This window comes from Olea europaea, chromosome 11 (genome assembly GCF_002742605.1).
Source record: "Olea europaea var. sylvestris chromosome 11, O_europaea_v1, whole genome shotgun sequence".
NCBI lineage: Eukaryota > Viridiplantae > Streptophyta > Magnoliopsida > Lamiales > Oleaceae > Olea > Olea europaea.
This window is the reverse complement of record NC_036247.1, coordinates 19739045-19752120: the sequence shown is the minus strand read 5'-3', so window position 1 is coordinate 19752120 and position 13076 is coordinate 19739045. Positions and strand designations below refer to the sequence as shown.

At 34.4% G+C, this 13076-nt stretch overlaps 1 protein-coding gene across 1 annotated transcript; it reads right to left on the bottom strand.

Moving 5' to 3' along the window:
* Positions 1 to 9501: 9501 nt before the first annotated feature.
* Positions 9502 to 10221, bottom strand: LOC111404564. Its single transcript, XM_023033355.1, has 2 exons — positions 9759 to 10221; positions 9502 to 9647 (listed from the first exon to the last, which is right to left on the bottom strand). The coding sequence occupies exons 1-2, from the start codon at positions 10219 to 10221 to the stop codon at positions 9502 to 9504; spliced, it is 609 nt and encodes a 202-aa protein (XP_022889123.1).
* Between the last annotated feature and the right edge of the window lie 2855 nt (positions 10222 to 13076).

Genomic DNA, 13076 nt, shown 5'->3' with positions numbered 1-13076 from the left:
TATTACTATCCCGACCCATGCCTTGGTAGTTGAGTTATTTCGAAGGCATAAGCCCCTACTTTCGATGGAACATCTGGTCCACTAATAGTTGGATAATGACTTCGTAAGTTAGCATAAAATTTTCGACTCATAGACTGCACCGACACCCAAAAGGTCCAATACCAGAGTTTATGCTCATCGATGATGCAAGTTATTGGTGGGATTCAATGTCTCAAGTAGGACCCTGGAGTAGCAATTGGCGTTAACTTGGGAACAATTCAAAGAGAAAGTGATGGACAAGTATTTTCCTCAGTCTCTAAGAGATTTTAAGGAGAGCAAATTCTTTCAACTTAAATAGTGTGGTATGTCTCTGACTAATTACGAGCTAAAGATTATCAACTCTGAAGGTAATGCTCCATAGCTGGTTGATACGGAATTAAGTAGACTCGAAGGTTCGAGCAACGGTTAAACCCAGACCTAAGCATGATCCTTATATCACATCGTTTCACATCATATCGTAAGAAAGCTAATATCGAATCTAGTGCAGTAAGGCCATAGTATCTACAATAGCGCTATGCCCTAAGTGCAGTAAACCTCATCTTGGTGAATGCTTGTATGAGAAGAATGCCTATTTTCGATGTGGTAACCTGGGACATATTGTTAAGAATTGTCCCATATTTACTCAAAAGGATGATGATAAGAGTGATCAAAACAAAAAAAGAGAAAGCCTAAGTGCAGTAAACCTCATCCTGGTGAATGCTTGTATGGGAAGAATGCCTATTTTCGATGTGGTAACCTGGGACATATTGTTAAGAATTGTCCCATATTTACTCAAAAGGATGATGATAAGAGTGATCAAAACAAAAAAGAGAAAGCATAAGTTTTTACACTAACTCAAAAGGATACAGAGGAAATCTTAAACGTAATAGCAGGTATTTTACTGATATCTAATCCACATGTTTATGTACTGTTTGATTCGAGAGCTATTCTTCTTTTGTATCAACTTCTTTTATTGCAAAATATGTTATTACTTGTATTAAGTTAGAAGTACACTAGAAGTTAGCATCTCCTCAAATAGAACATTAAATATAGATCAGTTAACTAGTTAGTGAGTCTTGAAAATGAAGGAAAACATTAGAAGCTAATTTGTATCTAATAGAGATTAAAGACTTTTATATGATTTTGGGCATGGATTGGTTGGGATGTAATTATGCATTCATGCATTGTAGAGAAATGGAAGTGTCTTTTCAGAAACCCGTAGAATAGCAGTTTTCTTTCCTCGAATAAAGACCTACCCCATCTCCAACTAATATCAACTTTGCAAGCTAAGAAAATGTTGAAAAAAGAAACATTTCAAGGGTTTTTAGTTAACATCTCAAAAGAAAAATAGACGATGATAAAGATTGAGGACGTACTAAGACTTACATGGTACTCTACCTGATAGATGGTGGAGTTCACAATATATTTGGTTCTTGGAGCGGCACCAGCATCTAAAGCTCTATGCAAAAGGCTCCAAAGAAGCTTTAGGATTTAAAAAATTAGTTAAAGAATTGTTAGACAGTAGCTTTATTCGACTAAGTGTATCTCCATGGGGAACATCAGTGTTGTTCATAAAGAAGAAAGATAGAAGTATTAAGATCTGTATCGACTAGCGAGAGCTGAACCATTTGACCATCAAGAATAGATATCCCTTCCTGGGAATTAAGTATTTGTTTAATTAATTAAAAGGGGCTAAGGTACTTTCCAAGATCGTCTTAGTATCAGGATATCATCAATTGAAGGTTAATGCAAGAGATATACCTAAGACGGCTTTCAAAACTCGTTATGTACATTACGAGTTCACTGTTAAGTTGTTCGGTTTAACAAATGACCTAGTTGTATTCATGGATTTAATAAATCGTTTATTTCATCAGTATTTAAATCAATTTGTTATAGTCTTCATTGATGATATTTTGATATATTCAAAGAGTTAAGAGATTTACATTAGGTACATTTCATAATAGTGTTAGAAATACTGCGTAATGAAAAATTACACTTCAAATTTTAAATTGTGATTTTTGGCTTAAGCGAGTTGGATTCCTCGGTCATGTAGTTACCACCAAAGGAATTGAAGTAAATCCAATAAAAGTGGAATCGATAACTAATTGGAATACACCACTAACTTTGGTGAAGTTCAAAGTTTTCTGGGATTGGGTGGATACTATCTAAGATTTATCGAAGGATTTTCCAAAATAGTTGGACCAATGACACAATTGAAAAGGGATGAGTGAAGTTTCAATAGACATATGAAGTGAGCAAAGTTTTTAAGAGCTAAAGCAAAGATTGATTAAAGTCCCCATGCTAACCATACCCAAAAGTTTGAAAGGGTTTGTTATATATAGTGACACATCCAAACAAGGTTTGGGATGTGCCTGATGCAGCATGGAAAGGTGATGATAACGACGTAAATTGTTAGGTTTTCATTCATTAATACTTATATTTGTATGATAAATTGATGCCTAAATGTACTGAGTACTTTTGTATTTTGATTTAGGTTGCAAATGGACGTATACGGTGGAAAATAGAATAAGCAAACAAAAAAGGACTAAAGTAAAAGAAATTGAAAGTTTGGGGATCAAGTTGCAAATAATCCAAAGATAAGACTTCAATGAAATGATGATTCAAGAATGCTAGGGGTCAATTGGGTGCAATTAGAAGTCAAAAGAAGTGAAATATGATTATAATATTTGCACAAATCAATTTCCAACCATATAAGGATGTTCCGAATTTTCAAGCAGAGATTGAGATCCATTTTTAACCTAGTAAACCTTCGAACTGAAAAAGAGCTATTTCTAGAAAAATTATATCTCTGTGTTAAATTTCTAACACACTTTGAATCCCTTCAATCGGACGTCAGGAGGGGCAAAATACTGAAAGCTATCCAACCGGAAAAAAAAAACGTTAAATCATGCGGTTGCACAGTATAAAATCCATGTGATCACATGGTTACTTCCAGAGATCTCAGGCCTGAAAATTATTGTTCTATGCCACCGCAAGCCTTTTAACCATGTGGTCGCTTGGTTCATTTTCGAGATGAGATTTTTAATTTCCTTATTTCTTTCAACCATTTATGGAAACAAATATGGTACACTATATATAAGCCCTAAATCTCATCCAAGACCTAGAGAACGCCCCCATACGCATTTCTCTCATCTTTGGCACAAGAAACTCCATGAAGAACTAAACTCTTTGATGAAGCCATGAAGGAACTCATTTGAATTGGTGATTTCACGTCATTATTTCATGTAATTTGATATTTCTATGCTTAATAATTTCAAGATTTGGATTTTTTCTTTATGAATTAATATTGAAATTGGTTAAACTTTTACTAGATTTTTCATAGATTCAGTCATGCTTTTTTCTATCGAATTATGAAACTATTCGGTGAATTTCAATTTCATTGATTTTATTGGTGGATTATTTACTCCTTTATGTTTGATGTATATGGTTGCTTCTTAGTCTTATTCCAATAAAAAGTGTGTGAATGTTATAGAAAATCTAAATTCTAGAAATACATTTGGAATTAAATTGATCTTTATTGTTAAATCTTCCGATTAAAGAGTTGGGATGAAAACCTCTAATTGAGTAAAATGCATGAATTATTGATATTGATTGATCCAATCCAATTGAGGAAATTTCTACACTTCACTATTCTAAATATTGAACTTATTATTTCAACCTTCGATTTTAAATGTTATTCAAGCGATAAATCCCACTACACATTTTGAGATAACACTCACCTTTTGAACCTGTGAACAATTCATCCATCTCCATGTGGAATCGACACCCAAAACTGTGCGTCACGCTATTCTTTGAGTGTAATTAGGTGATTGCCTTTGCATCAAGGCAATTGAAGTAATATAAGCAGAATTACCCAACGCATGATCTGGAACTTGCGACGGTAATTCATGCATCAAAGATATGACATCATTACTTATATGGAGGAAAGTACAAGATTTACGTAGATCATAAGAATCTCAAATACTTCGTTATACAAAAGGAAATGAATATGAGACAGAGACGATGGTTAGAGCTAGTTATATGATTATGATTGCAATATTCATGACCATCCTGGTAAGACTAATGTTGTTGTCGATGCTCTAATTAGAAAATCAATGGGTCAATTGGTATCATTACCTACTACTGAGATGGAGTTGATCAAAGATTTGGAGAATTTACGAATCAAAATGGTTACCACACCAGAGCAAGTCACCACCCATTTATCAACTTTGGTGGTATGCCCTACTCTTAGAGATAGGAGCATAGAAGCACAGGGTAAAAACCCATTCTTGCAAAAGATCAAGACTGAAAATGGTACTGATAAGAGAAAGGATTTTGTAATATCTTTGGATCGAGCACTGATGTTTAAAGGAAAATTTTATGTACCTAAGGATGAAGTTTTGAGGAAAGAGATCGTGGAAGAGGCTCATTTCATACCATACACTGCACATCCTAGCGGTACAAAAATATATCGAGACCTTATATTTGGTGGAGGAATATGAAAAGAAGTATAGACCTATTTGTGGGAAAATGCATAATGTGTCAACAAGTTAAAGCAGAACATCAAAAACCAACATGGTTGTTAAATCCATTAGACATACCTGAGTATAAGTGAGAAAATATCACAACGGACTTTATCATAGGATTTTTGAAGTCAACGAGAGGACATAATGCTATATGGGTGATAATGGACCGTCTAACAAAGTCAACTCATTTTCTTTTGATAAAAATGACTTTCAATTTAGATCAGTTGGCACAGTTGTACATTAGAGAGATTGTAAGATTGTATGGTGTTCCCATCTCCATTGTGTTTGATAGAGATCCAAGATTCATGTCGAAGTTTTTAAAGAGCTTACAAGGATCTATGGGAATGAAATTACATTTTAACACTGCTTGTCACCCTCAATTAGATGGTCAATTCGAAAAAACTATTCAGATATTTGAAGATATGTTGCGTGCTTGGGTATTAAACCTAGGAGAAAGATGAGAGTCATACTTACCTTTAGTAGAATATGCCTATAACAATAGTTTTCAGTCTACCATTGGTATGGCACCATATGAGGCTCTTTATGGCAGAAAATGTAGATAACTAGTTCATTGGGATAAAGTCTGTGAAAAGAGAATTTTAGGTGCGAACAGTTTTGGCAATCGATAAGATCATGAACTACATAAAAAGAAGCTCAAGATCGACAAAAGAGTAATGCAGAAAATTGAAGAAAAGACCAAAATCTTGAAGATAGTAGAAAGGTCTTCTTGAAAGTGGCACCTATAAAGTGTGTGCTAAGGTTTGGTAAGAAAAGCAAGTTAAGACCGAGTTATATAGGATCTTTTGGAATTCTTGAGAAGGTTAGCAACATAACATATCGATCAGCTCTACTACTTGAACTTTCCATCGTGCATGATGTGTTTTACATGTCTATGATTACAATATATGTGCACAATCCAAGTCATGTAGTGAATTATCAAATATTGGATGTTCGGAAAGAATTATCTCATGAAGAAGTTCCAATTGGTATTTTGGATAGAAAGGTACAGAAATTAAAAACCAAGGAAATTTAGTTAGTCAGGGTTTAGTGGCGACATCATGGGATAGAGGAAGTCACTTGGGAAATAGAAGCAAGAATTGAAGCCAAATTCTTGACATTGTTTTTTTAATTTAAGGTAATTTCGAGGACAAAACTTTTGTTAGGTGTGAGGGATGTAAGGTCATAAATTTTATATGTAGCCCATTTATGAAACGAGCTACGGAAGCTCAACCTATTTAAAGTTATAAAAGCCCAAGTCATAAATTAATAAAAAGCCCAACAATTTAGGAGATTAATTTTAAGTAAATTTGGTTACAAAGATTTAATTAATAATTGGGTTGCCACAATTGTCATCGGCATGGTATTTCACATAAGCACATTAAGAAAATTATATCAAGTTAATTAGATGAAAAAATTATTTTATTAGTGAGCATTCATAAAGATAGGCTACCAAATATATGAACAGTTTATTTTCCTTTATTTTTCATCATGGAAAAGTTTTATAAAACTTTTTATATGAATTATTTTTTATGGGCTTAAAACTTTTTAAATTCTTTGTTAAAAACTCAATTTAACAAGGTTAATGATAATATAACTCCCTCATTTAGTTTTTCACTAAAAAGGGAGTTACAAGAAGAGAAAAGTCACTTTTTACTACACCCCTCCTCAAATTCGATTTTCCTCTTATTTCCTCTCTAAATATCTTTTATATCAAGTTGAGCTTAAGAAAATGGCAATGGTGTGAATGAGAAATGATTTTTACACTTTGTTCCTTCGTATTCAAGAAAATCAAGGTCAATAGAGGTGCGAGTGGTTATTTCATTTTCAAGTTATGATTTTTCGTTAAAAGTATGAATGAATTGGTACCTTTGTGTACAGTGCAACGGTACCACTATAGTTTGAATGATCATTCTCCGACTCTATGTGTTATGATAATTCTATAGAAATTGAATTTTGTCGAAAATCCATCTACATGCAACGGTATGAATTTATAGTTGAATTTTCTAATTTGATAATGAAATGCACTGATGATATCTATTAAGTTTCAAACTCATTGGTTAATTCCCTTCTTATATGTTGATTTGATTTGTTGTGCGTGGATGATGGCTGATGAAGATGCAGCGTGCTACAGAACAATCGGTGACTTAATGCTTTTATTCGACTAGGAAACATGTACATATTTTTCTTTAAATAAATAGATTTCTATAAACATCATTTGTGGCACTACTTTAAGAAGATTTTTATGAATTATTTACGTTTGAAGTAGTTGTGTGCTATAGAAATTAACGTACAAATTACCATTCATGTCAAAAATGTAAACGTTAAAATTTAGTGTTGCTGTTTTTAAAATTTCAGATTTTGCCCTTGACTTTAAAAATCTGTAACTCAACAATTACTCGAAATTTTTGGACAAACCAGTTATGTTTGATAGCCTTATGGGTTAGCTACCGAATAAACTTGAAATCTTGCCAATCTGATGTGTGTAGAATAAATCGAAATCACTGAATAATCCGCATCTCAATATTGAAAACAATGCATAAATTTTTTTTAGTTGGAACTTGATGTGTGATCATACTTTAATTATATTTCATCACTTTGACATCTTTCTTTATCCAATTGACTCCAAGCACTCTTGAATCTTCATCATGAGGTCCAACACAACTTTTAAGTATTTGCACTTTAGTCCACAAACTTTGGATCTCTTACAACTTAGCCATTTTCTACAATTTTGCCCACTTTTGCTTCTATTTTCTTGTACCATCATTGAATTTTACCTATTGCACACCAAATACAACAATTTAGACCAATATTCATCCAAGAAGCAATTAAATATCATCATTTTAAAGTCTTGAATAAGTGTATAAAATACACTTATCAAATACCCCCAAACTTAAACATTTGTTTTTCCTCAAAAAAAACTATCATCTAAATAACTACAAATACACAAGTATGCAAAAGATAATGGTTGGACAATCAAGCTTTTTATCTCAAGATTCGAGATTTTGATGTTTATTCCACAAACATGCTTCAAAGTCACAATACCAAACCAATATCTACTCTTCCAGTACAAAACTGACGTGTATGTGAAGAATTAAGAAATCAATAATGACTGCACAAGTTATTTAAGTTCTCGACCCTCTATGGTCAAATATATCCTTACATTTCTCGTGTGATTCACACACCCCCAAACTTACACTTTTCATTCATTCCCATTATGTAACATAAGGTTGAACATTTCATTACTATCCTCACCCTCTCGAGTTTAGTTGGACTAGTTGCAAGTCAACACTTCAATGAGCATGAATTCTCCAATTATTTGATTTCTTCGACCGCCACGACTCACTAGGTAACTATCCTTCATCGAAAGTCAAATTCCCTCAAATAAGTATTAGGGCTTAACCAAGGTATTTTGTACTTTTGCTCGTTTCATGCACTTGTTTTTTTTTTCACAATTTTTTTTTTTTTTGCATTCTCTCCATTAAGCTTTCGTTTTAGGCTGATGACTCTCAAATCAGATGATTTGAGGGCACCATATTTGAAACACACATACAGGCTTATTGACCCGAGTAAAAAAGGATCTGAAGAGAACAATTTTTGCTTTGAGTGCAGCTTCATCTTTGATTGTCTAAATGACCCCTATAACGAGCTTTAGGCCCATGACTCCCAAGTCACACAACTTTAGAGCACCAGATTTTAAGATACCCTTGCAGGCTTAATTAATCGAGTCACAAAGACTTTAAAGTGAAGTTTTTAGATTTCAAATGTATATTCCTTGATTAGTGCAATGCCCCTTTCACACACTTATTCAAACAAACCGACCTCCATCTTAAGACTTTTGCCTAGTTAATCATGTTAGTCTAAGACAGTCCACACATTAGTTTTCACACATGGAATCCAAATTCACATCCGCATCTTCCTACAACTATAAAGTCATTTCAAACTGTACCAAATTTGGTCTAGGATAAATAATTTAGTTTAGTTTAGGCAAAACATCTATATCCAATTATATCAACCTATCTAACAAATAAATCATCTCGTTTTATCACAGTGTCAAACCCAATTCTATTGCTCGTATAATATCAAGTTTGCAAGGTTAAGCTTCAATTAATCTAGCATGCATCATATCCACAATTCATAAATCAACACCAAATCTCAAAGTAATACGTAATTGTAATGTCCAACTCACACAAAAAATTTTAGGCAAGCAATTTGGCAATTAATAATAATACATCCCCGAAATTTAAACTAAACATTGTCCTCAATGTAAAATTTAAAAGAAAAGGAGGAGAACTTTCGTGAAATGTCCGTATTACCAATGATGTTGTGGCTCCTTGGTGTTAAATTTGATCGACTCTTCTTTTTTATTTTCTCCCAAACTTGAGATCCATGTTGGTTTGAGTGTTCTGCGACATCATGTTCCTGAAAAAATCAAAATTTAAAAATTAAACTCATAGAACAAGTGTTATTTAGCTCAAACAATTAATAACCAACTTAATTACTCAAAGATCTATGGGTAGAAGGGGTATGGGAAATAATTCCTGAATAAACTAGAAATTAAACTAAGCTATCCTATAACTTGAAAACAAAATAAATAAATGAAAAGTTTGGGTTGTGCCGCTAATTTATCATGGTGGCTCAAATCAAGTTATTCCATTATTGCACTTTGTGCAATTTTCATTTATGCAACCCTTTTTTGCTCTCCAAATTTTGATTTGTCCATTCTCATCTCTACCAAGAAGTTCTCCAAATTTTGATTTTTTATTGTAACAGCTTCGTTGATCAGGTAGCTTTTCTTCATCAATTCTATAGCAATCATTTTTATTGGGAGATTTTTCATATTGGGTGTAAATATTGAATATCTCTTGCTTGTCATCTATCCTCAAATTAGTTCTCCTTTCTCCACGTCAATAAGGGTTCGTCCCGTTTCTAAAAATGGATCCAGCATAACTGGAATGTCTCAATCTTCTAGTATGTTCAATACAATGAAATCCACAATAAATATGAAATTTCCTGCTTTTACAAATTCATCCTCAACTTTGCTACGTGGCCTTGCGATTGTTCTATCAGCTAGTTGTAGCATTATTGATTTTGAGTTGACTTTATCTAGTCCCAAATTCCTGTAAATAGAATATGACATTAGATTGATACTAGCACCAGTGTCTTACAACGCATTAATTGAACAGGAATTTCCAATCGAAATTGGTAAAGTAAAACTCCCTGTATCCTTCAATTTAGGAGGTAATTTGCTCAGGACTCTTGCACTACTTTCCTCAGTTAATGCCACAATTTCAAACTCCGAAAGTTTTATTTTCTTTGTTAACATCTCTTTCAAAAATTTCACGTAGCTTGGAATTTGTAGTATCGCATCAATGAAAAAAATATTAATCTGGAGCTTTTTGAGAATATCGAGAAAATTTTCATAATTTGTGTCTTGTTTATTCTTCTTAAGACCTTGAGGAAACGGAATGGGAGACATGTAAGCTTTGCCTAGACTTGGTGCTTTGGCAACTGATGTTTCTGTACTTTCCCCATTTTCAGTTGCATTTGGTGCAAATTTTTTTACCCTTGTAGCTTCATGAATCACTTCCTGGTCATCTTTTCTTTTGGGTCTCTTTGTACTAATCTCTAGCGATTGTACCTCGCTCTTTGTATTTATGACATGAATATTTTGCTCCATCGACTTCTTTCGAAGTCATTAGAGAAATAGAAGTAGAGGTGCATATGCTTTAACTTTCACGGAGGCCTTGGGTGGATCGTTCTCCACTACTTTAATTGCCATCACTTGTTCCTTAGAATTTATCATTGTATCGCCTGGTAATGTCCTTAGTGGGCGTTGTACAAGTTGTTGTGTTATCTGACCAATTTGCATCTCCAGTTTCTTAATGGATGCTTGCTGATTTTGAAAGTTTGTGTCAATTTGCTAAAACACCTTGTCTGTCTTCTGCACATATTGTTGAAACATCTCCCCCAAACTTGGTCTTTTTTCTTGCTGGAAATTGTTCCAATATGAGTTGAAATAGCGGGTACCATTTTGAATAAAGTTTATTTGTTCCTCTGAAGAAGTAAGTATCATGTAGCTCTCTGTAGCGTGATTTCTCCCACAATTCTCACATACTGAGCTGGCCATCATTGCGTTTGCTCCATGTAATTTTACAAGTAACTCTACCTATTTTGTTAAAAGTGATATCTGTGCATTGGTAGATGTTATGTTGTTGATGTCATACATTCCACTTGTCTTTGGTGGTGCCACTCTTTCTGATAAGAACATTGAATGTGCGGTGGCAATCAACTCAAATAGTTCCATGGTTTGTTGCACTGATTTTCCTATAATTGATCCACCAACTGAAGCTCGACTTGAGATTTTGACAATAGTGTAAGTCTAGTGTAGAAGTACTGCACTTGATTGCTTAAAGTGATTCCAAGGTTGGAAATTTTCTTATCAACTCATTAAATCTATTACATGCCTCGTGATAGCTTTCTTCCTCTTTTGTTGAAAAGTTTGAATTTCCAACTTGATTTTAGCTATTCTCGTCGGTGGGAAATATTTGTTACAAAATTTTCTAGTTAGTTCTTCTCATGTAGTAATGCTCCCATGAGGCTCTGATGCGAACCCCGTAGCAACGTTGACTACGAAACCCACAACGAGATTGACGAACCTAAGAAAGCCAAATTAATCCAAAAGTTTAGGATTAACCCAAAAGAAAGTCGAACAAAAAACCCAACAAGAACGACGCTTGAAAGATCCCTTGATCACGCAACCCAAGAATTAAATCCAGTTGTTTGAACGCCACAAGTTAACACTTGATAAGTTCGAAGTTCTTCAATGAAGAATGTGAAGAGAAGACAATACGCTTTCGAAGTTCTTCAATGAAGAATGATGAAGAGAAGACAATACGCTTCACTTTAATTCAATATCAATAATGTCAAAAGTTTTTAACAATTGAATGAAAACTCCTATTTATACTAAACCTAAAAACTAGGTAAAAATCGTGCAAAAGTCGGCCTAGAATAATTAGGAATGGAAAAGAATCAAAATCTAACAAAATATGGAAAAATAGCAAAAATAGGAAATTCGCCAAAAAAAAAATAGACTATGCGACCGCATAGTGTATTTCCATGCGGTCGCATGGTTCAACTAAAAATCCCATCTTGAGTTTCGATATGCCTCCATGCGTTCGCAAGCCACATAAGCCTATGTGGTCGCATAGGCTTATTATTTTCGTCCGTCTTCGGCCTTCGATATTAAATTGATCCAAGTTGATTCGGCCTTCGACCCGAACATGAAAGTTGCTCCATTTTGAGTCCCGAACATGGTTTCTTGAATGAGTAATCCCATCACTTGTTTCACTTGCTTTGCCATTGATCGCATCATTGGTCCGCCATCGACTATCAATGGGTCTCGTCGAGCCTGACTCACCTTCGTCAGGCTCGACTCCTGGATCATATCATCCCCTTCCTCTTCAATAGGATTCATCCTCAAATCTGAACCTGCATCAAACAGAGAGAGATACATTAAAAGTAGCCGAAACATTGTACTCACCGGGAAGGTCCAACTTGTGAGCATTGTCGTTTATCTTTTCAATCACTTGAAATGGTCCATCGCCCCTCAGTTACAACTTGGACTTCCTTTGCTCCGGAAACCGCTCCTTTCTAAGGTGCACCCAAATCCAATCTCCTGGCTCAAATGTCACACGCTTCCTATGTTTGCCTGCGACGCAACCAACTTACTTTTGTTTTCAATTTGCGCTTTTACCTTTTCATGGAGTGACTTAACCAATTCCGCCTTCTTTTTGCCATCTAAACTACCACGTTCATTCACAGGTAAAGAAATTAAATCCAAAGGAGTCAGTGGATTAAAACCATATACAATTTCAAATGGAGAATATGACATAGTAGAGTGAACAGCTCGATTGTATGCAAATTCAACAAATGGTAGACACTCCTCCCAACTCTTCAAATTTTTATTGATTACTATGCGTAACAATTATGTCATAGTCCTATTCACAACCTCGGTTTGCCCATCCGTTTGTGGGTGACAAGTTGTGGAAAATAGTAACTTTGTGCCTAACTTACCCCACAAAACATTCCAAAAGTGACTCAAAATTTTGACATCCTCATCCGACATATGCTTCTAGGAACCCCATATAAACGCACAATCTCTTTAAAAAATAAGTCAGCAATATTCGTGGCATCGTCAGTTTTGTGACATGGTATAAAATGTGTCATTTTAATGAACCTATCTACAACCACAAAAATAGAATCCCGACCTCTCTTAGTCCTAGGAAAATCCAAAACAAAGTCCATCGAGATATCAACCCAAGGTTCACTAGGTGTAGGTAAAGGTGTGTACAAACTTTGTGATAAAACCTTAGATTTAGCCTTTTTACAACCTATGCATCGACTACAAATTCGCTCAACGTCACTTTTCATCTTATGCCAATAAAAATGCTCCTTCAATACATCTAAAGTCTTTTGAACCCCAAAGTGTCCCATCAATCCACCATCCCTTACTAACAACTCCCGAATAAAACA